This window comes from Pelecanus crispus, chromosome 2 (genome assembly GCF_030463565.1).
Source record: "Pelecanus crispus isolate bPelCri1 chromosome 2, bPelCri1.pri, whole genome shotgun sequence".
Classification (NCBI taxonomy): domain Eukaryota; kingdom Metazoa; phylum Chordata; class Aves; order Pelecaniformes; family Pelecanidae; genus Pelecanus; species Pelecanus crispus.
In genome coordinates this window covers 75640677-75667424 of record NC_134644.1, presented here as the reverse complement: position 1 = coordinate 75667424, position 26748 = coordinate 75640677, and the positions used below count along the sequence as shown (strand labels likewise).

General features: G+C 38.7%; 1 protein-coding gene across 4 annotated transcripts in view; it reads right to left on the bottom strand.

Moving 5' to 3' along the window:
* Window positions 1–5061: 5061 nt before the first annotated feature.
* Window positions 5062–26748, bottom strand: part of CAP2 (cyclase associated actin cytoskeleton regulatory protein 2) — a 56468-nt gene continuing 34781 nt past the window's right edge. For 3 of the 4 annotated variants that reach the window (XM_075705525.1, XM_075705527.1, XM_075705526.1), the window contains 7 exons: window positions 25080–25185; window positions 12199–12391; window positions 11147–11322; window positions 9798–9921; window positions 9491–9573; window positions 6703–6843; window positions 5062–5145 (listed from right to left, as the gene is read on the bottom strand). In XM_075705525.1, the coding sequence (XP_075561640.1) occupies window positions 5062–5145; window positions 6703–6843; window positions 9491–9573; window positions 9798–9921; window positions 11147–11322; window positions 12199–12391; window positions 25080–25185 (907 nt within the window). The remainder of the gene's footprint in view (window positions 5146–6702; window positions 6844–9490; window positions 9574–9797; window positions 9922–11146; window positions 11323–12198; window positions 12392–25079; window positions 25186–26748) is intronic. The other variant, XM_075705528.1, reaches the window with a different exon arrangement.

Below are 26748 nucleotides of genomic sequence, written 5' to 3'. Positions count from 1 at the left end.
CCAAATCACCTCCAGCAGGGGAACTGAATCTGTCTTGTATGTTCTTGATAACTGCTCTGCTTGCTAGCATATCGTGTAATCAAGTGAACATTTCCTCCATTTGTCTGTGAAAAAAGTGGCAGCTGCTTCCACGTTTTAGGGGGAGCCCAGTCAAATAGTACATCAGGGGAGCGCGCTAAGGGTGCATACTGAGTTGAGCCCCTGAAGGATTTAAAATGGACAAATCTTGATCTCTGGGAAAGAAATGCAATGCACAGGTTTATGAATGTGCGTGTAGTGCAGTAACATTGAAGGAACTCATGCAGCTACAGATACATTGAGGACTCAGAAAATAGTAAGAAGAAGAATGGTTTGTCTGGATAATAACTATGGCCTTAGCAAGTGCCTAATTCCCTAGGTCATTGAAAAGATTTCTGGGTTTCAAACACAAGACTTGAAATTACTTACCCCTTCATCTTCAATAGCTCTGTTAAATATTACTTTTGAGTTCAATCAGGTATTTTTTTGAAAAGTCCTTTTAATGAAGATACGCTTAGTGGTGTTCAAAAAAAAAAAAAAAAAACCAACCAGAAGAACAAATTAATCATTGGTAACAGGTAGATGTTTTTCTTCTTCCTTGTTCATCTCACTCAAACATTCTCTTTTTGCCAAGGCGATAATTTCAAAACAAAAGTAATCTTTTAATGTTTTTACAGTGACTTTTAGAGAGCAGAGTTTCCCAGGTTTCTGCCAAACAGTACGCACGCCCTTTGCAAACAGTGCTGTCCAGCGTTTTTTCATGAGCAGCAAGAGCTTGCGAGGGCCTCAGCTGGTTTCTGCCATCTCGTGGATACATGGAGTCACTACCTCAATACTTCTAATTTCCGCTAATTTTTGGGAACCAATATTCTAAATAACTGAGCAAGTATACCCGGATCACAGAATGGATGAAGTTGGCAGGGACCTCTGGAGGTCACCTGGTCCAACCCCCTGCTCAGGCAGGGCTGCCTAGAGCTGGTTGCCCAGGACCGTGTCCAGATGGCTTTTGAAAGCCTCCAAGGAGGGAGACTCCACTGCCTCTCTGGGCAACCTGTGCCAGTGCTCGGTCACTCGCACAGTGAAAAAGTGTTTCCTGATGTTCAGAGGGAACCTCCTATGTTTCAGTTTGTGCCCATTGCCTCTTGTCATGTCACTGGGCACTACCAAGGAGAGCTTGGCTCCGTCCTCTTTGTACCCTCCCTTCAGGTATTTATAGACATTCACAGATCTCGCCTGAGCCTCCTCTTCTCCAGGCTGAACAGTCCCAGCTCTCTCAGCCTTTCCTCCTGGGGCAGTTGCTCCAGTCCCTGCATCATCTTTGTGGCCCTTTGCTGGACTCGCTCCAGTATGTCCATGTCTCTTGTACTGAGGAGTCCAGAACCGGACACAGCACTCCAGGTGTGGCCTCACTAATGCTGAGTAGAGAGGAAGGCTCCCCTCCCTTGACCTGCTGGCAATGCTCCTCCTTATGCAGCCCAGGATACCATCAGCTGCCTTTGCTGCAGGGGTACATCACTGGCTCATGTTCAACTTGGTGTCCACCAGGACACCCAGGTCCTTCTCTGCCAAGATGGGTGGGCCCCCAGCATATACTGGTGCATGGGGTGGTTGTTCCCCAGGTGCAGGACTGTGCAGTTCCCCTTGTTGAACTTCTTGAGGTACTTGTACAAAGTACTTCATGAGTACTTTTACAGAGGTTCTATTTAAGAAAGTATGAGATCCATTGAAGCTTTTCATAGGAAAAAAGCTTTTTACATTTGGACACTTAGTGAAAAATCTCCTTCTCTTTTCCATATATTTTACTGGCTGATTGACAGCATCTGTACTAGTGAATATTTGACCCATGCAGGTTTATAAAAATGAACTGGCTAATCACACCATACACATTTGTTCCATATCAATATACACACCAAATGCACTGTTTTCTGTTTAGACAGTTGCACTGATTTAGAGCATAACCACAATTTTAGTGCAGTGTAGAGCTGAAATCAAGCGGCATATCTTGTGTGACAGCATGCAGTAAAAAGAAATGATGAATAGGACCTTAGGGATGCTCAACATTTAGCAGTTCATTCCTTGCTGGAGTCAACCATTAAACACAGATCAAGCTTGCTGCTGAAGACTTGGTGGACGCAACTGATCATGGTTGGGATGAGTCATCAAATCATCATTCTGCAGCTTGTTGACTATTTTGATCTCAAGATATACTTGATTTTTCAGAAAATGAGTTTTTAGCCTTTAAGTGTGCACAAATTCATGTAGGGTAGAATCAGAACCTTGGATTTATTTTGTTTATTTAGCCCTCCTTTATATTTTTGAAGTTAAAGACAGGTTGCAGGGAAAGAACAGTCCAACCTACTGGAAATGTATCACAAGTATTTTTTATGAGGACCAGAACTGACAAAAGCTGGTTATAGATTTTTTGTCATGTGGGTGACTAAGAGTACTGGATAAAAGCTATTTGCATATTTTAAAAGTCTCTCTCCTCTTTTTCTGGTGTCCAATAATGCATGGACGTGTTAACCTTTTCTCCAGTTGAAGCAATTACCTTGGGTCTGTCCATGCAAGGCCTTCTACCTTATCTTTTAAACCTCTGCCCTCTGACTAAGTTCTCAGGTGCATTCAGACTGTCAGGCACACACTGTTACTGGATAGGACTTCTTCCTGTCAAGACACCAGTCAAAAAAATGTACTTGGGTCTTGCATGTTGCAGGAACATGAGTGTAAGGAAGAAGATCTAGCCACAAGGGATTTTGCTTTCAGACATTTAAAAGAAGATTCAGATCAGCCTTCACACAGTTTGTTTTTTGAGGGGGGAGTTAAATCCCTAGGAGGAACTAAAAGAATTTGCCTGTGTAGTGACTCAGAGCTGCCTCGCTGCTTTCTGTTTATCATCAAGCATTTGATACTTGTTTTGTATCATTCCTCCAGAGAATTAAGTGGCTTCCTGTTGCTGCATAATGACTTGATCCCTATTTGATGCTGGATGAAAACAAGAGTCAGTATTTCAGAATGGTCAGAATGCTCCAGAATGAGATTATTTTATGGAACAAATTATGATTATGATTTAAGGATTAAACAATCTTTCAACAATTCTTTTATCATGACAAGTATGTGATGCCCATTTTTCAGATATGAAGCACATCCAAGTGAAATATGGGGTGGACCGCTTGTGGTTTGTTAACACAGGAGGGACACATCCAAAGCCATATAGGGAAACAATGGGAAAAGCTAAAAATAGAAGGCAAACCTTATAAACTTGCACCAGGTCATGATCATCTCCCTAGACATAATCTCTGGAAGATACAGGTGTACCTAGAAGTGAGAATCACGAAAAGCTCAATTCTCTGGCTGTCACCGAAGTTATATGCAAGAAATTTCAGGTTTATCTGCTAGCATGCAGAATACCCACTATTCACTGTCAGGTGGATTATGGCAGCAAAAGTGATAATATTTAATGAAATGGGAGGAGGAGCTACTTTTTCTCAATCAAGCTTTTGAAACAGCATTTAAGAAGGAGAAAGCATATAGGACAAACACTGCAATGGAGCAAGCTCTGAACAACTTTGTATTTAAACAAGTACATTTTCCTTTTTATTTCATAAGAAGTTTACTGTTGAAAAAATGGTATGTTTTAAAGCAAACACATTATACACATAGATTAAACATCAGATAGCAAAACCTTACAGAATGAGCACTACTGGTTGTATTGTATAGGGTCTACAATCAAAGGTATACTTAAAAACCCTTAAGAATGAATGTACTTTCAAGGTAAATTAGGCACAAAATTTAGCTTGTAACTAGCTCTGCAAGCATCTCACTGTGATTTCACTGTTACAAAGTATTACAAGTGATCAAAAACATAAGCTGACTTTTTAAATTGTTAAAATTTTATTCGTCCTGTGTGCTGAAATAGTACAAATGTGTACAACACTCCACCTTTGTTAAAAAAAACATGTACAATAGGGACTATAAAGTAGAATCAAAGGGCTAAACAGGGAATTACCCTTTATTTGGGCTCAGAATTAGTATGACATAAACCTATGGCTTTGCCTTGTGGACATATTTGAAATTGAGTAAGTCCTGCAAATGTGGGGAAGAAACAGGAAGATATTTTTAATGAATATGAGCTACAGTAGCAATATTTTAAAGGAACATTATTAGTAAGGAAACTAGCTGGTATCTGACGCACGTCTCCTTCAGTTTTCTGAATAGGATGCAAGATATAATGTGAAATTTTAAAGAATGAGAGATTGTCTTACAAAAAAAAGAAAAAAAGAAATCCATGGAGCAAAAAACCTTCAAGTGATTTGCTGCAAGGTTTTAGCTTAAGTGAGGCTTTAGCTTAGAAAGAATTACTAATTTGCAAGAAATGAGAGGGCAACAGCAAGTCTGTGGACCATAATAAAATCTTACCTCACAGAAAACATAGGGATCTTCTAAATATACATATTAGAAAAGTGTTTGATTAACAGATTTTTTTTATCTTCTGCTAGCAAAATGTATTGCTGAAAGTTGTCCTTTTTTGCTCGTTTAAAACAAAACCCATTACGATTGCCACAGAACTACAAGGAACTGCATACTTTCTAGGGGTACACTTTTACTGCATCATACAGGAATTGCTTAATAGGTAAAAATAAACATCTTAAAGTCTTAATGCTGTTTGATTAGCAGAAACAGAAAAAGGAATGCACTGAAGCAAGATGATAACAAAGTGTATCATGCAGTATTTTGGCTTAATGTATACAGTATTTCAAACCAATGATGTGACTGGAGGGTGGGGGTTTTAATCCATTACATTCACATGACATCATTGAGAATTAAAATTTTATGTGAAGGCAAACTGTGTGGAAACGTGAAAAATACTGGGATGCCTAACAAAAGCGTGCCAGATGTGTTACTGTTTCTAGCATGCAGAGCTAATACTTGAAGGCCTATCACAGCAGTATGAACTACTGCTACTTCTAGTTCTTTACATTACTGCTCTGTTTATGCTGGCTGTGGTCTGGTCACGGTCAGCAAGCGCTGTATGGCGTTAGGGAGTTAACCCACAATCTCTGCAGGTTCAGTGACCAACTTAGTTCCATCCCATGCTGTCTTGAACTGTTCAGGAACCGGAAATTCTTTCTGGTAAGAAACAAAAACAACAACGATGGTTAAATAAACAGTGGATACCTCATGAAAACTGGTGGAATACTATTAGTGCTACATGACTGAGAAAGCATTGATAGCTCAGACATGCCAGGATTAAAGAGAAGCCTTCTTCATTACCCTAGGAAGCTATTTTACAATACCACACAGGAAAAATCCTTATTGCTACCCAGTTTCAAATAGCCTTGGTATGGTACTACTTTGCAATAATCCCTCTCACACCATTATTTGGAACAACTAAGTAAATAAGCCTCATGTCAGTAATGACTTTAGATTCCATTGGTGTCTGGGTTGGAAGACAGTAGAAAGGATTTAGATGTGGCGATTTAGTGAGGAGACTAATTTTAAAGATGAAAGCAATATTATAATATGGAAGAATAAAATTAAAAAAAAAAAACCTATCATTTTAAGTGTGACACACTTCAATGAAAAGACTCAGCATCCCTTGTGGGGTACACAAAACAAAGCAGAACATCAGAGAAAGTCTCCGTCCGTTCATATATTCAGTGAAAGGATGGGAGATGTCATTGGGTCTTTCTCTGTTCCCAGTAAACAAAAAAATGTTTTTTCATTCAAACCTCAGATAGGTGTTTTGATAGCTAGTAATTTCAGGTGATACGGTGATTTGAGGTGAGACTGATCGAAAGGACCTTTTTTTTTTTAAGGTATAGGTGAATATGCACCCACTGAAAATCATTCGCTTTTTATTTTTCTGAAGCTGGGCATCCAGCAGTCACTTTCGGAAATGTGGAGCATGAGAATTCTCTGTTACATATTTTCTTTTATAAAGCCTAAACCCCTCTACCATACAAAATCCCAGCCCAAAAGATTTATGAGAAATTTAAGTTCTGTCTATGGCCGTTCAGTGCAATTTCAACACTGCTCTGCTGAGGAAACTGGGAAACTATTACGAGTATGCTTTGCCTGTATAATCCCTTGCTGGTGCGTGAAGTGACAGAGCATGCCTTTACTAGAAATGCTGGTGGGCATAGTATGAAAGTCTTACTAGAATAGAAAAGGAGCCGGGAATATGTACACGTTTAAATGGCTCTTAAGGACATATGTTGAAAATACTAGAAAGTACTACAGATGCTACCCATGTATCAACAGCTTTAGAAAAAACAAGTATATTATACTGTATTATTTCATTTGTAGTAGTATTATATTTATCTTAGTTTTAGCATCATCATGTTCAGGCTTGAGCACTCTTGTGTGAAGTGAATTTCTTTGGGAGATTATGTTTAGATATCAAAAAAGAAAATTAAATGGACAGGAGATGAAGCCATTATGTATCAAAATGGAAAGAAAAAACATCATGTCTGATCTTTGAAATTAGTTTGTGCCCCAGAAAATAAGGAGTTCTTCCTGCACTGATAGCTGAGATATCAGTACATAGAAATTCAATTGTTTTGGATCATTTTTTGGTGATGTAATATGTGTGGTATGTTAGTTTCTTTCCTAGCAGTTTAAACACTACTAGCTACCAAGACTAGTGGGGAAGGGGGAGGAAAGCTTTAAAAATATCTCACTCACATAATCACCATCTTGGGGGATGAGGATGTTCATCTCAGATGACTTGGCACTCACAATCTCACAATCTAATGATTCCTCACTGAGGTAGATGTGGCAGCCTTCTGTTTTGTTAATAGAAATGGTTGGCACTTTCCCCATCACCTGCAAAATAAAATCTACTTAATATCAAATCTTAAAATGCACACAAATATGTTGTTAATAAAATCCTCTTTGCCTGCCAGGTCTAATTTTGGCCACCAACATCTGATCTGTATGTCAGCTGCCTGCATGATGCTTATATTTGATTTGTGAGACACTGACAAATCTTGGTGGTGGCAACAGAGATCTATACACAACAGCAAACTTATAATATACAGCAAGCTTTTAACATACAGTTTGATGAAAGTGCTTCCCTGATTCTAATTTCAGTGACACTTTCGTGCTGATATTTAGGCAGTGTTCACCTTGTTCATCGGTGAGAACTGGTTAAGAAATCAAACATGTCAGCTCCAACCCACTAAGGACAAATGAACAATCCCAGCATACAGTAGTACTCCACAAGTGATTTGTAATACATTCTGAAGACTTCAAAGCTCTTCCAGGTTTTACAGCATACAATAGGAAAGGGTTTTTATCCCCTTCAGGCAAGCTACAGTTCTAAAACGTACTGAGATCAATTTAATTAAATCTCTAAAGGTATTTCTTATGTCACTTTAAAAGCAAGCCCAAGATTTACTTGAGGGGAGAAAGGGTAATCTTCTCTTGTTTACAGTTCTACAGATTAAAAGATTTATTCATGGCTAACTGGCTGACTCGCTGGTTGTCAGTAAAAATTCCTCTTTCTCCTCCTGCCCTCTCCAGCAGGGACAGCAATATACTCTGGACAATGCATCAAAAGGGAAGAGGTTATTCTGAGCCATAAAACAGTAACAGCATGTGATAGATATGTACTTGTTAACAAAAGAGTGTCTCCCATCATTCAACTTAAGAATATATTTTCAGCTTCGGTTACTTAAATGTGATAGCAAACAAAGAACAAGTGGTCTGTCCTCTTGCATCCCACCCTGATCCTGAAGTCTGATCTATGTAGTGGATCAATGTATCTTAAACTGAGCTTTCCTTTCTTTAATGGGTTCTTAAACAATAGAGAATGAAAGGAAGGTGTGTTTAATACATTTTGCAAACATCTGGCAAGAAAAAAAATACCACTGAGAGAAAGCAATATGGCAATGAAATAACTATTTATAACTAAATCTGTAAGACGAATTTACTGACATTTGTTGCATTAACGTATGATGTATTTGCAAATTATAAGCTCGGGTCTTCAAAATACTGAGAAAATTGAGGTGCTCAGCACTTGGCATACTTGAACCCTGCAGAAGCTGCCTGATTCAAGCAGCATATAGCATATAGCCAGACTCTACCTTCTTAAGTAGAACTCCACTCTGCTCCATGGCATAGAAGCCTTATGCAATATTCATAGAACCTGCTTAATCAAAAGAATTTTGATTCTTAGAAAAGATATCTCCCCTTTATTTGAGTATTAACAAGCTGTGGTTTCGCTATTCATTACATATGAATCTTTCAGCTTTTATGAATAGTTCTAGAGGTAATGATAAAAATCATCTAGTTATTTTAAAAAACACTCAAATAAATGCCTGGGATCTTCTTCTTTAACGAACTGTCTCCACCATAAGAAGACATGTAGTGATCATGAATAAAACTGCTTGTTACAGTTCAGAAGATGATGCACAGCTGGTAGCAATGTCAGCCACTTGCATGAGGTTCAAAATATGAAAAAAACCATCTTGCTACTATTCCCTGTGGTGGCTGTGACCAGTATTTCTGAAGCATGGAGCAGGGTTGTCTACATTTAATGTCATACAGCAGGCACAGCCTTTTAAGCAAAAGACCTCACCTTGCTTATGACTGGCAGTTTGATATAATTTAATTAACATTTCATTTCTTTTTCGCTTAAAATAATACACCCTAAAGTCCTTTCCTGAGACTAGGTCGTGTATGTTGGACACAACACAGTACTAGAACATGCGTAGTTAGACCCGTTTGGAACAGGATGAATGAAGTGCTGCAAATGTCAGGCAGACTGTCTATATTTTGACGGGGGCAAGTGTCCCCAGTAGAGAGGGCAATGTATGAATTTAAAATACATCTATTTTCTTTTCACGAGAACCACAAGGAAGGTGATCTCTGATGAAGCTTTGCGTACTGGTTATCAAACACAAAACCAGTAGCAGCTCACAGCCCATTTGTAGGCAAGTGACTACATTAACTCATGTAATGTGTCACATTGCTGGCAGGGGAGATTATCGAAATCCTGGCACCTACTTTCACTTTATGTAATTAATTGTCTTCTAACAGTCTCTTTGAATATTTCCATTGAGAAACTAAGAAAAAAAGAAATAACCATCTTCTGGGCTTAGAAATCAATTAGCTAACTACCAGAATTTGTTCCATAAACACTGCTGAACTTTCAAGTCCTAGGAGCTGTTTACCATGAAAGCAAGAAAATTAGGGCCAGAAGTAATAGTTCTTACAGTGTATAGATCTCTCATCTTCACTGGAACCAGAAGGGACTGGGCTAAGGGGGGTTTGTTCAGTGATGCTCAATAGTTTTCACAGGCATTTTCTAAATAAATCAGCAGAATTTAGTGCATATAAAGTTACATTTGCATCCATCTCTTATTTTTGTTGTGCTCCTGTGAGTTTTTCAAATCTCTTGTAGCTACACGTTGCGCTTTTTTCCCCTGCTTGTTCTCTGTCTATCTTTGTTTTTCAAATAGATATTTACCTGAATCTGAATATCCCTGGAATTGATCACTTCCACGATTCCCACAACGTTGTCAAACACAAGGCCAAACTTTTTACAGTTGTCTAAAATAAAAGCAATCATAAATAAGAAAGGCAAGATAAAAGCAAATATATGCACACCTGCTACATTAACTATGAAAATCCCCAGTCTTGCACTGCATAGCTGAGTGGCTTTACTCACATGATCAATCCATTAAAGGGAATGGAATGATTCAGATGCATTATTAATCACGTAAGTAAGTTTTTTCAAGATTGTCATTTAAAGCCCAGCTGAGCTATCCACTCACCAATAGTAATTGAATTGACTTTTCCTTTTATCTGAAGTGTAGATTTGTTACACTTAAAAATGTAGGCGACTTGCTTGAGTTCAGTGTTGTTAATGACCAGGTCATTCTTATCCTCTTGATATTCCTATTTCAAAAGAAAGTTTATTTAATTGGTTGTCTTTAACTAGCTAACAGTCAGACAGAGTTTAGAACAACTTATCCTCGACTCATTGCATCTTCAGTTACAACAGAGCAATATCCTTCCTGTGGCTTAAAAATCTAATCTGCTTGGTGATCGGATATTTCACCTAATTCACCCGTAGATGACACATGTATATTTTAGAGCTGCAGAACTGAAGAACTTAGCATAGACCATGACAAAGCCCATTAATTTTGTAGCAAAGACGTTATGCTCACAACAATTTACAAGTGCGCTCAGAAAACTGTTGCTTGGCTCCCATCCAATTTAGACCAGCACCTTGAAGAACAGAGCCAGTTTTTTGTTCCCCCAAATGTTATATAATGGTCTATACAGTCTGTTATGACCAGGTGCAGGCATTACCATATACAATAAGGAGTAATAGGTGAAGAAACTTCCTTTCATTATGAAGCATGAAGGAACATTTACACTCCATGGATGTCAAGGAAAGACTAGGGATCCACAAGGAAAGTGCTAGGTACTATAACCCTAAGGCAACAGAACACAGGCAAACTGTGACTGCACCTTCTGCAAACTCAACTCCACAGTAATGACTGTGTATATAACCTTCTGTATGACTAAACTGCATATTATTTCTTCCCTCTTTTAACCAAAACAGTCATGTGAATTTTCACTCATAGATTCTTCGGTATACACCTACATAAATTGACTCCCAAACTTGAAACAAATCTATCTTTTCCATCTGTAGATTGAGCACAGGGAAAACACTTCTCTACTTTTAAGCATGGGAGACGTGCTTGCATGGTGATGAAAAATAAATGTATAATTCCATTGGTTAACAAAGCTGGAGAAAGTGCTCTGTGATAATACTGTTATCTTTCACTTGGACAAATGGCCTGCAAGAAGGGGTTTTAATTGGAGTTTTTCTGGGGGGTTGTCTGATTTTGCAAGGAATTTATATGCTGATTCTGACATTCTCCAGTTCACACAAATTAGTATATGATTCTCAGAGACAAATTAATTAACTTTAGATGCTACAGAATAGTAAAAACTAAACTGTAGCATGGCAGAGCAATGCAAGAATCAGCCCATTTGAGTTGCAATTTTGATTTGTTGCACTTTGATCATAGACAGCCTTTTGCAAGATGTTCAGTGCTCAACCTGGTTTGCAATGTGCAGGGTGCAATTCAGAGGTGTGACTGGAACTCACCACTCTCCACTTCTTTCCCTCTAGCTCCAAGACAGGGGCATGGCTCTGCTGTGGGGAATTCTTGGGAGAGGTGGGACTTGGAGTATGGCTTTTTGTGGGAGAACGAACAGCTGGACATTGGGCACGTAGGCTGGGGTTCTTGTGAGTCTTCTGGTCATCAGAGACATGTCGAAGCCCTAAAAAAAAAAAAGGGTGTTTATGAAAGAGAGTCTGTTTTCCAGTCCTAAGGGTGTTCATATTTAAGCAGAAAAGGTTCATTTGTAATTGTGTTAAATTATTCTATGAATTTACATTTTTTATTTCTTCAAGGTTTGCCCGGGTAACCACCCAAAGTGTAACTGCCTACATGTTTTTAGCAGTTCATATAAAACCTCTTTTACTGTGGATGGGCTATCTCAGTATCTTTAACAGGAAATGCTGCAATGTCTTCTAGTCCCTCTCTGTCTGTAGCGAGCTCTGAGAGCTTGTTATATTTTTCCATCCATAAAAATGAGGTTCTTTTTCTAATTTATGACGGTATTTGACCTATCCCTGCACCATTAAAGGCAGATATGTTTAAATACATAAACCGTGTATTTCAACTGACAGCCATCCACTTTAATTACAACTGTCCAGTATTAATACAAAAGCTTCATTTTTGTACTCCACACTGATCTGTAAGCCATACCTTTTAAGCTAACACGTAACACATTTTGACACAGGTTGCTACACTGAATGAGAATCAGAAAGGGGGATAAATTTTTATTGCAATTACAACTTACAGGTTCACCAGCTACTGGGGATTGAAGATGTCCAGCTTGGCTGCCATAAAATTAAAAGGATACCTCTAAATAGATGGTGTGAATTTCAGGTATGCTGAACATATTTGGGTGCTGTTGCTTCTAAAGGAGTTTTTGGTATGCAGTCTCATCCATCAGACTCACTGCAAGCCTCAGAAAGATCTGAGTTGCTTAAACGTAACTTAAAAATGCAGTGGAAGTTAGGTTAATACATATAGCAGCTCCTGATGTAGTTTGACTGATGGACCAAAATTTTATTTCTTTTCTCCTGACCTTTGGTGATTGCCTCTCCCTGGTTAAGCTGTGCAAATAGGGCTGAGCGAGCGGCAGTTCCTTCATCTTTTACAGTTTCTGTATCAAAGATGGGGGGAGGTCCAGGTGGTGGCGGTGGTGGCAGCGGTAGTTGGGAGAGGCATGGCCCGCTTGTTAGAACAGATCGCATAGACATGGGTGATGCAACAGGACCCTGTTTGAGATAGATGGAAATTGTTTTACATACAGTGTTTCAAGGAACATTGTATTATGACAACTCTTATTTATATGAAAACTCTTATTTATTAACATTCTTGAATGCTGTGAGTTTGAGTGACTCTAGGCAGCCACAAGCTCTGAAGAATTTCTGGCACATAATCGAACGTAATACTATGAATCTTTCCCTGCATCAAAGCAGGCAAAGCTGGAAAGACTGACAGTCCACAGTGCTACCTTACTGCAGAACTACTCCACCTAAAATATTTTTCTCAAATGCTTGTCAAGACTCATGTTAAAAATCTTTAATAATAAAGATTCTGTAATTTATTCCAGTGTTTACTTACATAAAAGGGAAAACGTCTCCTTTTTTTCAGATACCAAATTCAGTTAGCCATAGATTGGTGTGCATTCAGTAACATACAGAAAATGTTTTGATCTAACACAAATAATTGAGAGGGTCACGAACTTTCAGTTATAGATATGCAACATGCTAAATTGTATGCAAGGTGTAAAATGCTATTCTGCAGACTGTTCAAGTAATCTGCAAAGATTCAAATACAGCAGATTGTAAAACTATGGTGATTCAAGTCTCTTATTTCTGAAATTCAGTATTTGAGTTTTTAGTTCAATTTCTCAAAATCTTTTTTCTTTTCTTCAATTGCAGGCAATCACAGCACAGAAGTTACGAGTCGGGGGTGGGCCTTGGTAAAGTAAGTAATCCAATCTTTCTTTCAGTTTGCATAATCAAAAGTACATGTTTTTGTCTGAATTAGAATATCATCAGACAGAAAATACTAATAATGATCTAATTAAAATTTTATGCATCCTAATAATAGATGTTAGATAGAATCTGAGAAACTGAGAATTACTTTTTCTGTCTTGCCACTGAGTGTCACTCTGATCCCACCTCTCTGCAGCAGAGCCGAGACTGTTTTAAAAGAACTGTTGTGAAAAATTGGATTGGTTCTGATGAATTTACCTAGCTATACAGACATTGTGTATTGCACCAGTACATATTTATTGGGTGGGCAGATAGAATGGGAAAATGACAGGGACTTACAGACTCACAGATCGTCTAATTGGTTACCTTTGTTAAGAGATACAGGTTGTTAAAAGTGCATCCCTGGTAATCAATACTGGAAATAGATCTTGCTTAGCTGAGCTCAGAGGATATTTTTAACCATTTATTATGCCACTCCTTTCTGCTTTCCACTAAACTGAACCAGCAAAGTATCCATCTGGTTCATGCATCTCACATGAGTGAAAACTCTAGCTATTTTTAAAAAAATTAAACTTGTCCTGTAATCCCAAACTGATAATGGGAAAGGGGCTGAGGTGCACATGCTCTTTTTTTTTTTTACTCTTCAGACATACTTTTAAAAAAAAAAAGAAGGCAGGCACATTTGAGTAAGTGACTGCATTGAAACCTCTGAGTCGTTATGACTGGAGTAGCATGAAAAGGGAATAATATTAGTTAACTTCTTAATGTACACCCTCTTTCGGCACATGTGCCTTCAGCATGTAAGTATTGTTGCATTTGAAGGAGCTGTTTATGGAATATGTTAGTGATGAATACATAGCAAGGTGCTTTGTCACAGTGACATTAAAACTGCATTGCACAAAAAAAGACTCTTGAATCCCTGCTACTTGGGTGAGTAATGAAACTGATGTAGTGGTGCACTTTGATTGTTTCTGAAAGGATCCAAGATCTCTTAAGGGAATGAGCTCTCTTCTATGCTATTAAATCTTTTTGATCAAATGTAAACAAATGAGAAGAAACCCCTTTTGGAATTGATTATCATTTATTGTCAAGATATACCGGAACTGATGTGGACTGCTTTTAGAGACATTTCATTGTTGCATGGATACATTTAACTCAGAGCATTTCTGCTTACATACTTAGTAGTTATAGGTTGTTGTTTTAGGCTGGGGGCAACTTCTTCACTGGGCCCTCAATTTACAGTGCCTGTCTTCCTGCCTCTGCTAATGCCAGTAATGGACTTGCAGCAGAGTCAGCACAACTGTGAATTATTATAATAAAAAAAAATGAATGTAAGTGTATTTAGTGGCACAATCAGTTGTTGCTGCCTGAGGTGCAATAGAGATCTTCCCTATCTGTTGCCTGCAACCATAGCAACTGAATCCACCATGTCCTGGTTATCCAGAATTATGAACATTGCATTTGCAGGGCTTTTAAAAATACTCAGATACCCAGAAATGGCACTCACCGTTCACAGTGCAGTGTGAACATGCAGTTATGAATTATGTATGCTTTATGGGAGGAGATTAATAGTAGTACTGGTAGTGGTTAATAACTTGGAGTCTGAGATAAAAATCTGATTTCCCAAATTCCAGATTGACATCCGATTTCCCAAACATACCTTATTGCTTCCACCTGCATAAACACAGTGCTGTGATTTTCCGGAAACTTGTGTGTGTAAGACTCACATGTTCATTTAGAATTAACACCAATTAAATTCTGCAAAGATGCATTAGAGAAAAAAAGATGTAGAAGTTATCTGGGTGTTCTGCATACAACACCCAACAAGTAGTGGGTCACTCTGCCAGCCTCTTTACTTAAAGTGTCAAACTGAAGGACACCACAGATCATGCAGGAGACTCCAGGCTCAAATGATGCTGCTGAGTAATGCCTCAAAGGCGGTTTCTCAAATGGCAACAAAAGTATGGGAATGTCTATGTAACCGACCTGGAAGCAAAACTCAGGGATTTATCTGTGGAAGTGGATGACCTCTCTCCCAGCATTCTGAAAGAACTATCTTGTGAAAGTACAGACAAAAAGGAAGGATTTTGTATACATCAATCAAGTTCAGACATGGTTTTGTATGACTGGAGAATCTTTTATTTACTTTTCAAGAAAAAGCAGAGGTAGGAAAGGATCTGGAAAACTAGGAGCATCTTTCCCTTCTAGAGCACTACTGACAAAATGACAGTCTAGTTAAAAATCTCAATCTTTGACCTGAGGAGTGAAGACATCCTAGTCCTTTAAGTGGTGGGTTTCAAGAGTAGGAAAAAAAAAATTATCCCTTGCATTCATGCTGGCCATCTGCCTCCTCTTTTCTTTACAAGCTTGGTCTCTCCACCAAAGTCAGTGGCTATCTCCACTGAGCTCAAAAGATTGAGTTAGATCAAATCAAGAACACAGGAGCTGTCACAAGGTCTCGGAAGACACCTAGGCTTCAGTCACCCTTCCCACTTTTCCTCTTAATTTTGTGCAGTCACAGAAATAAGAGATGGACTGAACCTTTGTTGTTAACTTTGCTGCTGCATGACAAATTCTTGTCTAGTTTATGACCAGAGTTACAGCTACACAAGCTAACAGATATTGTATCATGATATTTGCAGTTATGTCTGAACATCCATGGCCATTCTGGAAACTGCAAACAATTTCAATCATAAATTAGGCCAGGCAAAATTGAAGGACAAATCAAAGGAAAAAAAGGTTGTGAAAGTACAGAGAGGTACTAACTGCTCCACTGTAGATCTACCATCTTACAGCATGCACACATCCAGTAGGACAATCCCCCATTGAAATAGAACAGCACGGAAAAGACAGATAAATCTCACTAATGAGGAGGCGTACAGAGACCTGCTGTAAAGAGGGGTTCAGTCTCACTCTGGCTTTTGTCTTCTTTTCTTTGCCATTTTGATTTACCTGACTGAAATCAAACAAACATTCAAGTGAGGTGAAATGCTTTGTGGGAAGAGTGGCTCAGGGAAACTCTAACAAGGGGACAGAAAGCACAAAAGTGAACTGAAATGCAGAAAACACGTTGCACTTCTTGCATTCCCTGCTGCCAGGAAGATGGGGCCCGTGCTGCACTCAAACACGCTGATGTAAAGGGCCATTTTAAAATCAGCCTAGTGAAGTAGTTCCAGGAACTTTCTTTTCTGATTATTTTTGACCTCTATTAATACATAGACCTCTAAGTTACCAATCTAAGTCACTGGCAATTGGTTTGCTTTCCTTAGTCACCCTTCTAAGACCACTTAGATCCTCAGGCTCTAGAATATTTCTGAACCAGACTCTTAAACTGTTCTGGTATCTGGCAATACTTGTGTATAGTCTTATCCAATTTCAACTAAAGTGCCCTTCACAAAGTCCATTCATTTCTGTTCTGGATAGGGTGGTGTTTGGGAGTGCTGCTGGGAATTAAATAGCATGTTATATGCCTGCAAAAGTTCATCTATCCTAAAGCAGCAGGTGCTTACCAGTTTTGCTATTTGCAAACAACTCTTCAGATTAACTTCAAGCAGATGTTAACAACCATGTATCTTTACACAAAGAGTATTAAGAGCCATTTGGACTAGCAAAGGCGGTTATTTGCAAGCCTCCTTTCTTCCTCTTTTATTTCAGCTGTTGCCTCGGTAACAGCTGCTGTTCTCAGTGCTGTGGTGTCTATAGACATCATGTCAAGTTATGCTGATAGCCGACCGTTCCCATTAACATGTTGGTGTGGTCAGTTTTCCATCGTCTGCCCCTTGTAAGAATTATCAGGGGAACAGATAGCTTCAGCCTTACTTAGTGAAAATGTAAGACAAAAATAAGCCATTAACTTTTAACCTGCTAGCTTTGTATCATAGCGAACCTGATGTGCGTTAAACCTTGCTCCTGGAGCTTTCTGAAGTGGGGGAAAATGTAATTCTCTGAGTAAGGTCCTATCAAGAACAGGAGATGCCAGCCCTGGGGCCACATAGTAACAGCTCTGTAGGAGATGGAACATTCCAGAAATTTCCTCACAGGGAAAAAAATTGTCTCCAGCCTCCAACTAAACCATTCTCTGAATGGGGTGACAGGAACAGGTCAGGGTTTGCTCCTTGCTGGATAGCCCAGAGCCATCTGCAGAGAGGCCCAAGGGCCTCCCGTTGACTGTGGCTCAGTAGCTTCCTCTAGTGACAGTGTCTGAAGCTGCTTGCAGAGCTGGATCTGATAAATGCGTATTATCATTGTGCAAGGGTTTGCCGGATTGCAGTGCAGCCTCAAAGTATGTTGTATTTCTACCTTTATCTTGTACCACTGGCAGAAGGGTGACGTACTCTTTCTCTTTGCTGGCTACCTAGCTGGCTCACTGGAAGAAAGAAATGACTGTTTATGTTGAGGTTGCTGGCTGGTTAAAATTCATGTGAGTCTCATTTAATTCCCTTGAAATTACAGTAGAGGTGAGTGAAGCCCTTTGCTTCTGAGAAGCTGGGCCTTGTTACAGCACATTTCTCCTAAAGACTTCCCCTGGAGCACAGGGTAACAGCCAGTCTTGTTAGAGAAATAAAGTGCTGTTCATACATAACACAAGTGCTCTGGATGCCACACTGTCAGTAGTTTTTGGTGGCCATATGCATCTTGACATGTCTTTAGGTCTAAACCTAGCTACTGAGAGACAGTAAGAATTTCTTTTTATGTCTTATCACAGATGTTACTATTTCCTGAGCCATGCTTGCCGAACAATTCCCTGGGTTAGCCTTCCATCTCACTGTTACTATATTTGTAGTATTGTAGCAGCAAGGAGCCCTAGTCAGAGGCTCCTATCTCTGGGGATACAAGGGGCTTACATGTCACGTCCTATACAAACACCCGCAGTGTTCCTCTATGTTTATCCAGCTTTAGGCTGACACAGTGCAGCACAGAAACTGGGGGGAACAAAGTTCTGCTGTGGAACATTTGAATGCACACACATTTTTTGTAGCTGCAATGGTAGTTTTTACTCAGGACAAACAGATTATAAACATCTATGTAATGCATATAGATAAATTATATAGGCATGTGTATAATATATAGTACCTATTTTATTAGCCATTCATATTAAGAGGTAAGTATCTATTTGTGGCTGAGGCAACAGGTGGCTTAGATAGAGGCATAAAATCCCTTCCTTAATTTATTGAAAAGCCTTCTTTTCATGGCAGCAGATAAACAGGAATCCTAATGGGGACTACATTCTTCTCAAAAAAAAAAAGATATCCCTGTTTTCTCCCCCTCCCCCTTTATAGTAATCCTAGTTTCACACCTAAAATGATTACAGCATTCTCTATTGTTCTTTCCATACATATGCACAGCCAAAGACAAGAATCATGAAGCTCAAAATATCATGTATCAACCTCTGGGAACAGGTGGACTGTGACTCAGGGGCACAGAGCTCTTGTTAAGGTGTTTTTTGTGTAAAAGTAGCTTAGCACAACAGTTCTATTACCTACTGTATTTAGGCCACCTGTCTGCAAGGGGTTATGCTGCCCTGAGATCTGCAATTTACCAGATGAAACAGCTGACTGACTTGTGGGGCCTGTAATCTTTGTGACTTAAAACACAAAACAGCAAAAACCAGGCCAGCCTCTTTTCTTGTTACTGGGTCTCAGCAGAATTATTTATCTGTTGAGTTTGCAAACTTTGAAGCCCCTTCTAATACACTTCTGCCATTTATCACCTGTTCAGGATTTAAAATGGTGCTTACATCTTCACAGTTACCCAACCAGAAATGTTTTACACAGCCAAGAGAGAGAACTGTATGCTAATGTAATTGTCAACAAGTAACGTGTTCCCACAGGGACATTAAACCATCTTTTACTTACATAAATATTCAGTTAAAAAGAAGACCAATCCCTTTAGCAATATAGTAAAGTTTTAACAGATGTGCCTTCTCCTTTTCTCTCCATTTTACATACTTGCAATTTTCTTTTTCCTTTCCCTTTTCCACTGGAACTAGGTTGCATTATGTTACAGGTGAGGTTGTGTTTGACAGCTGTTGTCAAACAAGCCTCTCCCACGTTCTCCCTTAACCTGTCTGAATGGTGTTTGGTCACTGATGTTAAAAGGGCACCGTTGATATCCAGTAAAGACAAATATTGTCAGCCATTGTTGGAATAAGGGAGTAAAACTACTTTCTTTCAAACGGACGTGGATGTAATTGAGGCAGTCCCCACAAAAGAGGCAACTATTGTAGAGTTGCCAGGATGGCCAGTTTCTAAATTGACAGTGTACCAAAAACTGAACATTGCCTATTCTCTGAGAAAGAAACAGTTGAGATTAAAGGATGCAAGTTTTTCAACAAAAAAATATAAGAAAAATGTAAAGGGAAGGGAAGAGAAAGGAATGGAAGGGGACAGAAAAGCTGAGGAAAGGCTGTGACTGAGAAAAATTGAGCACTCTGAAAATGTCTACATCTTATCCAAGATACAGGCATTTAAATCAGTATTATCTGTACTGCCCTTACTTCTGTCTGAATGAGGCCTCTGCGATTGCAGTTGTGGCTGTGGCTGGAATTTGGCACTACAGTTTTGACCTTTAGCTTTAGTGAAGTGGCTCAGACGATGGCTTCTTGATAAGTGGGTCAAACTAAACACAGCATGGAAGAGATACTGGAAGGGTAATAGGAGGCTTTTGCCTGCAGAAGTTGGTCTTTTGCAGCTTGTTCACCTCAATATGTAGAGAGACAATACATTACAGGAAAACATTTTGATAGTACAGGAGAGAGGCAGGGCCATTTTATAAGACAATGTCTGCAGGTGATTATTTTAAACAGAATGAAATGGCCAAAGTCTGTACTGAGACTAGTATTGCTGCGCTCAATCAGGCTAATGTAGGAATTATGATGGTTCTTCTTGGTGTGGAGCCTGTGGAGAATTTCAGCTTTTTAAAGAGTGTTTTTAGAGTACTATTTAATGAGTTATAAATGGTTTTTAAAATTATATTCCAGGAAAAAAAGACTTGAAGATACTGTATTGGCTTCAATGGGAACAGAATATAAGTGAATCTCAACTGCTTGTAAAGATGCAGACTTCCTCCTAAGAATTTGTTTTGATTTGTAAAGTGTGTGTGTGTGTGTGTAACATTCGTCACTTGAGTGAAATTCTGCATTAGAAACTAAACACTGTAATGAAATTCACTGCTAGTTTGTAAATAGTTCCTGTCCATAAATAATCCTGCTGACAAAATTTGTCCTAAGTGACTACTATATACAAAGAACAAAAATGTAACTGCAGATCCACCTGCAACTGAAAGAAACATTCAAGACAATTATTCTTGAGCAAGATTTGTTTCTTAACACTTATTTGTTGTACAGGAAACTACAGCAGTCTCTCATTATTACCTTTTGTTTTCTTGCTGGAAAGTTAACCTGCAGTAATAGGAGCAGAAGTTTCACTTCCCCCAGCTTACTCATGCAGTCCTTGTAGCAAACAAACTTTTATTAGGCATTCTTGTGAGCTTATATTACAGCTGTTCATTTCTTTGCACCACCAAAAAAAAAGTAGAGGGAAGAAATAGAATCCCTTCTTTAAGCGAAAAAAAAGGAAAAAAAGGGCACTTGCTGTTTATCAGTAAGAACTGAAAAAAGACATGGGTTACTGTTACAGCTGTAGGTTTCATGTTAAAGTCAGAAAGTTGTAGCAAGCAAAAATGGCAGTTGCTGTATGGGTAAAATGCTACACTGGGCATTTAAAACATTTCATTATAGTAACAGCCTTTGCATAAGGCTCACTGACTCTGAGAATGTCATATCTGGTAGCAAATTAAAACTTGCAAATCTCCATTCGGTAATTGCTGTTGTTCCCATTGTCAGGATGGCTAAACTGAGATGTGAGTATAGTGAACTGCTACTCACTACAGGGTATGTGTGGCTGAAGGCAGCTCACACTTTACACTCAAAATAATGAACTACAAAATTACACTTTTAAGGAAATACTGTAGATCCATCTGACTTCCACTGACAAGCATATTTTCTCTGACATGCGCAATCAATTAATGAAAATGAATACTTCAGGTCACAGTGAAAATACAGTGGAGCATTTTAGTCTCTGGGACAATCCTGCTCACAAGCATACATACTTTAAATATGTAGTTTTCTTCTGTGAGCACAGTACCAACAAATATCCTAACCGTATCCATCCTGTCTTGAAATGCCTGTGATTTACGTAGGGCCCAGTTTTGTACCACCACTCCACATGGGTAGCAAAACAGACTCAGATACACAAAGGTCTCAAGGTTCTTAACTCCACTGATTTCTTGGCTTTCTCCTCACACAGTCCCACGCATTTCAATAGGATGCCCTCAAGGAGTAAAATATTGTCAAACGTCTTGGCAGAACCACAGCCAAAGTGAATAAGGAGAGAGAACTGTGTTAGATCCAAAAATCTGTTAGCATCTGTTTTTATCACAAATCTATTATAAAGCTGACAGAGGTAAGTGTTATTGTCAGAGCTGACCGCTTAGCCATTATTTCAATATTTTGCACCTGCTTTAGTGTCTGTCTTGTAATTTATTAAGACATGTCTTTCTCTTTCCTCTAAAGTGTCTGCCTGTGTGCTTACTGCCAGAGCCAGGAACACTTCGCTGTATGTACCAGTGATCCGTTCCAAGGTTGGCTGCAGCTGCCCTGTGCAGCTTGATGGAAGGGTACGGGGGGGGCTGGAAATGGCACAGCTTTGTGATACTGCCATGGAGCATGGCCAGAAGCATGCACACCACGGTATACAGCACCTATAGGTAAAGGGGCCAACTGCCCACTGACAATTCCTGTCCCCTCTTTTTTGGAAACCCAAGCATAATCTGGTCTAGGCTGATGCTCCTGGGGTTTTGTTGCAGTTCAAGCTATGAGAATACAGCTCTGAGAGAAGCAGTACTTAATGTTCTCCCTGACTCTTCAGTCTCTTTAGAAATAATCCAAATATGTTACTTAATAGCTTTTTATATAAAGCTTCAAGCATTGCTTTGTTGACTTCTGCAGATATGAAGGGTAAATTATCAGTATAATGTACTTTTAAATCTGTACTTATACAGACCAAACCTTTTCTCTCTCTTTCTCTCTCCCTCGATAATAAAATAGCATTTCTGCATCAATGTCTCCCTTTCATGAATGTGCCACTTTCTTAATGCCTTGCCAAACTACTGCTTTTTCCTTTTTTCCTTTTATGCATATAAGTGGAAGCTGCTGTGTGCAATGATTAACAACTGTGTCTGGAATATATCTACAGCTTTTATATATATCATATTTCTGTCTAGGCCCTGATTCTGCAGACCTTTATGCTTAACTTCACACAGCATGAATCTGTGAGTTTCATTCTCTCTTAAAAATGTATAACAAAAATGAAATTATCACTTTAGTAACTCATTGCTTTCTTGAATGTATTTGTTACCAAGCTTCATAGAAATATTTAAACAACATTGAAACAACAAGCTATTTAAACAACCTGCTAACTTACTGGATTCTAATTTCCTTACACTCACATGAAGTTAAAACTTTAAAAAAATTACACATCCATAAAAACGTGTTTGTAATTTAATCTGACACACATTACATGAATGATAATTTAAGTGAGCCATACTTCCAAGACAACTTTCAGACCTGAGTGATACCCAAAGTGAGTGAAATCAATACTTCAGATGCAGTAACAGGCTCATCACTCATGATGGAATGAGCACTGTTGGCAGGAAACTATGCTTAATATGAATAAACAAGTCACACCTAGATTTGTATCCTGCAATTTCTTGCACAGCTGAAGAGAGGGAAATAGAAAGACGTGATGGCTGAGATGCTGGTTTTAAGACCAGTCAAATATAATCTGCAACAGCTACACTTCTGAATAAGATTACCAGTACTCAACAGCACTGAGAGTTCCTTCTGTTTGATCAAATGGCTACAACAGATCTTTATCTTAAAACACTATTTCCATACTTTTAAAGTTCCATTAAAAGTGAAGATGATTCTTTCTCTGTATTAAAAAAACTAAATTTGGCCCAGATTCTCAGGTGAATTCTGCTAAGAGGGTATTACAATTTCTTTTCCTTATGTAATAATAATTTTAAAATCATTAGCACTTCTCACATTCACTGATTATAATAGAGTAGGATGTAGCAAGTGTGAAATTTTGTACTAAATTAAGGAAGAGAATCATGTTTAATGTTTTACATTTTTACTACAGAAACCTACAAAGCAGCAGGTAATTCCAGTCTTCTAATTTATCATGTTTAAACATTTTTGTATTGCTTCAAACTAAGAAGTACACACAGATCATGGTCTCTCCTGTGTTTGAACTTGCACTTGAATGCTTGAGTACTGTAAGGCCTTGTACAATGTCTGATGAAGGGTGTGAAAAGAAAGTTGCATAGTCTGCTGCTGAGCAGAAGTAACATACATTCTCTTACATGGTTATCACCTCCACACAGGGGGAGATCAAGTAACTTTTCCAGGTACCATGGAATCATAGAAGGGTTTGGGTTGGAAGGGACCTTTAAAGATCACCTAGTCTAACCCCCCCCGCCATGGGCAGGGACATCTTTCACTAGATCAGGTTGCTCAGAGCCCTGTCCAACCTGACCTTGAACACTTCCAATGATGGGGCATCCACAACTTCTCTGGGCAATCTGTTCCGGTGTTGCACCACCCTCATCATAAAAAATTTCTTCCTTATATTCGAATCTAAGTCTACCCTCTTTCAGTTTAAAGCTGTTGCCCCTTGTCCTGTCACTACAGGCCCTGGTAAAGTCTTTCTTCGTCTTTCTTATAAGCCCCCTTAATATATTGAAAGGCCACAATAAGGTCTGCCCAAAGCCTTCTCTTCTTTAGGCTGAACGACCCCAGCTCTCTCAGCCTTTCTTCATAGGAGAGGTGTTCCAGCCCTTATTCCATGTTAAAACATTCCATCCAAAAGCTCTACATCACTTCCCTATATTCCTGAGTTCTTATAACGGTTTGGGCTGGGAATTAAATTATCTGGTGGCCTACATCAGTCCTCTGAATAGTCATTCAATTTAAAAAAAAATTCTTTGCCTGTACAGAAGAAATTATAAACTTGGTGTGAAAGACTGCATGTGCAAGTATGTGAGTGCGCTGGTAAGTTTAGGAGATGATAACAGCAAAGAGCTGGCTGATTGTATTTTTAATACACTTCAGCAATTCTCCTAACCTGATAATAAACATGAGCACATTATTAGAATAATATAGAACATTGCATCAATGTAGACAGTGGACATAAACTCTTACATTTGTACTGAATAGATAATTAATTCTTCATGTTTATACCTCTTTCAGAGAACAATATTCATTGCCATCATCTTTCTGTGCATCTCAGATGTAACACACAGAAGATGTTTATACAAATATATAGAGAGTGCATAAATAGGCATACAGTTCTATTTACTCTCTCTATATAGACGTATTTCAGAAATTATTTCTGTATGTATAAAATAACAGTTTTCTAAAGATAGCTATCTATGAAGTAATAAATTGGTATGTATCCCTTGTGTTTCTTTTTCCTGTTATTAAATATCTCTCTTTGTTCAGATTCCTTCCACCATTCTTCTCCTTTCCCTGTCATGTTCCCCCAATTTTCCTTTAGTCTGGCATGTCCTTCAAATTTTTGGGGTTTGTTTTTGTTCCTACCTTCTACTGTAGCAGGCCTGGAGGATTGTGTCTGCCTCTCCTCACCATCTGCAGCTAGGGGTTATGGCTATAATCATTGCAAATAATTCTTCCCTCTTCCTCCAAACCTGTATCACAATGGCCTGACACATCTTTTCCACCTGGCTTTCAAATTTTTATTGGCTTGGTTGGGAAGTCCATGGACCATGACTTCTGTTCCTGGCCTAGATATTTATTTTTCCTGAGCTAATGACATGCATTAAAAGTCAAATTGGTTACTGGCATTTTATGGTTCTTCATGAAGAAGGAAAGAGTACTTACAGTTTTACTCCAGGTGAGACCTGTGGTATGATGCTCTTTGATATAAGCTTGAAGATCAGACCAGATGTTCAGATATGACTTCACCCAATCCACATGGCGTGCATCACTGTAAAAACAGAGACTATATTTATATGTATGAACGTACTCAAAACCAGAAAATATTGCTACTCTTGCTTAAAGTAGGTAAAACCCAATGTCTGCCTTAAAGCCATGGACAAATCAGTGCAGCCAGCCAGCCAGCACAGTGCTGAAAATACCGAGGCCTACTATACCGGAAAGCTTTTAGATCCTTCCAGAGGACAAACAAGGGGAAGGGATGCCTCTAGCAGAGTAAGACTAGATTATGTTATAGTCATCAGACTGAAATATTTCTACATCAAGAATTTTTAAAGTACAAGTCAAAAGTTGGCTCTGGAATCATTATTTGGAAGGCTTAGTCTTCCAATGGGACAGTAAGTGAAAACAAGAAATATGCAGAGAGATAGAAACTGCTTGTAAGATGGAGTCTTTAGTTATGAAGAATTATTACTGAATAGCGACGGCTATGGACTGGATGCTTACAAGGATTTGGGTGTCTACCTCCTATTTATTTCCTTTGGAGTTTGATGCTTAATACTGCTGAGGATCTGGGTCAGCAGGTTTAATCCAAAGCCTACTGAAGTCAAGGGAGAGCCTTCCACTACTTTGGAAGACATTGTGATCTGATTCAGTGAAAAACAGGAAAAGAATTCCTTATTAGGGGAAGAAATAAATACCTAAATAATGTACCCTGTTTATACCGTTATGAGAGACATTTTCTTCTCCGGAATAAGTACTAAGGCTATATTGTAAAAATCTTCAGTTACCCCAGTAGGCACTACCTTCAGTAGGTAAACTAAGGCTTCAGGAATAATACAGAATATATAATATGAAATACTATATATAGTATATAATAGATATTTATACATATTCAATAAATGGAAATATATACAAAAGGTTTTTATATATATAAAGTTTTCCTCACTAAGGAGGAAAAACTCAATAGCAAATACTGTTCTTCACTGGGATATAAAAATCAAGAGCCAAAATCTGGCCTCCAAAAGTACCAAATGAACAGGATTTATACATGACTTTTTTAAGAGGGCATAGGAAGGACCTGCATTTTTTCTCTTTCTCTGTCAGCTCTCAAATATCATTTATGGAACTTTTTTGTGAATTCCTTGTGCTCTTTAAGAACAATGCAGCGGTACAGAAAAAAATCAAATTGGGAGCTATGGAATTAGATGCTCAGTTGTATACATCTACCACCTAAATGCACATTTTCAAGCGAAGAATGGGAACAGCAACAGTATGAGTGCACAAATGAGACAAGGATGCGTAGCAGCTAGCTAGCTACACAGTGATATGTAAATATGCATTTGCATATAAACTTATGATGCTGGAATGCCAGAAAATTAAATATAATACTAAAATTTGCAGAGAATGAAAACCAGCACTACTAGTGCTGCTGCCATTCTCACTGCAACATGCTGCAGGTCACAGATGAGGAGGGGAAAATAGACTACTGCAAGCAGATTTTATCAAATGCTTTTTAGTTTACAAAATGCTTTCTGTGATAGCATTGTGAACCCTATGGGTATGGTTAATGCTCTGTCCTCTGGCTAGTAGATACTGGGACTTGGCAACATAC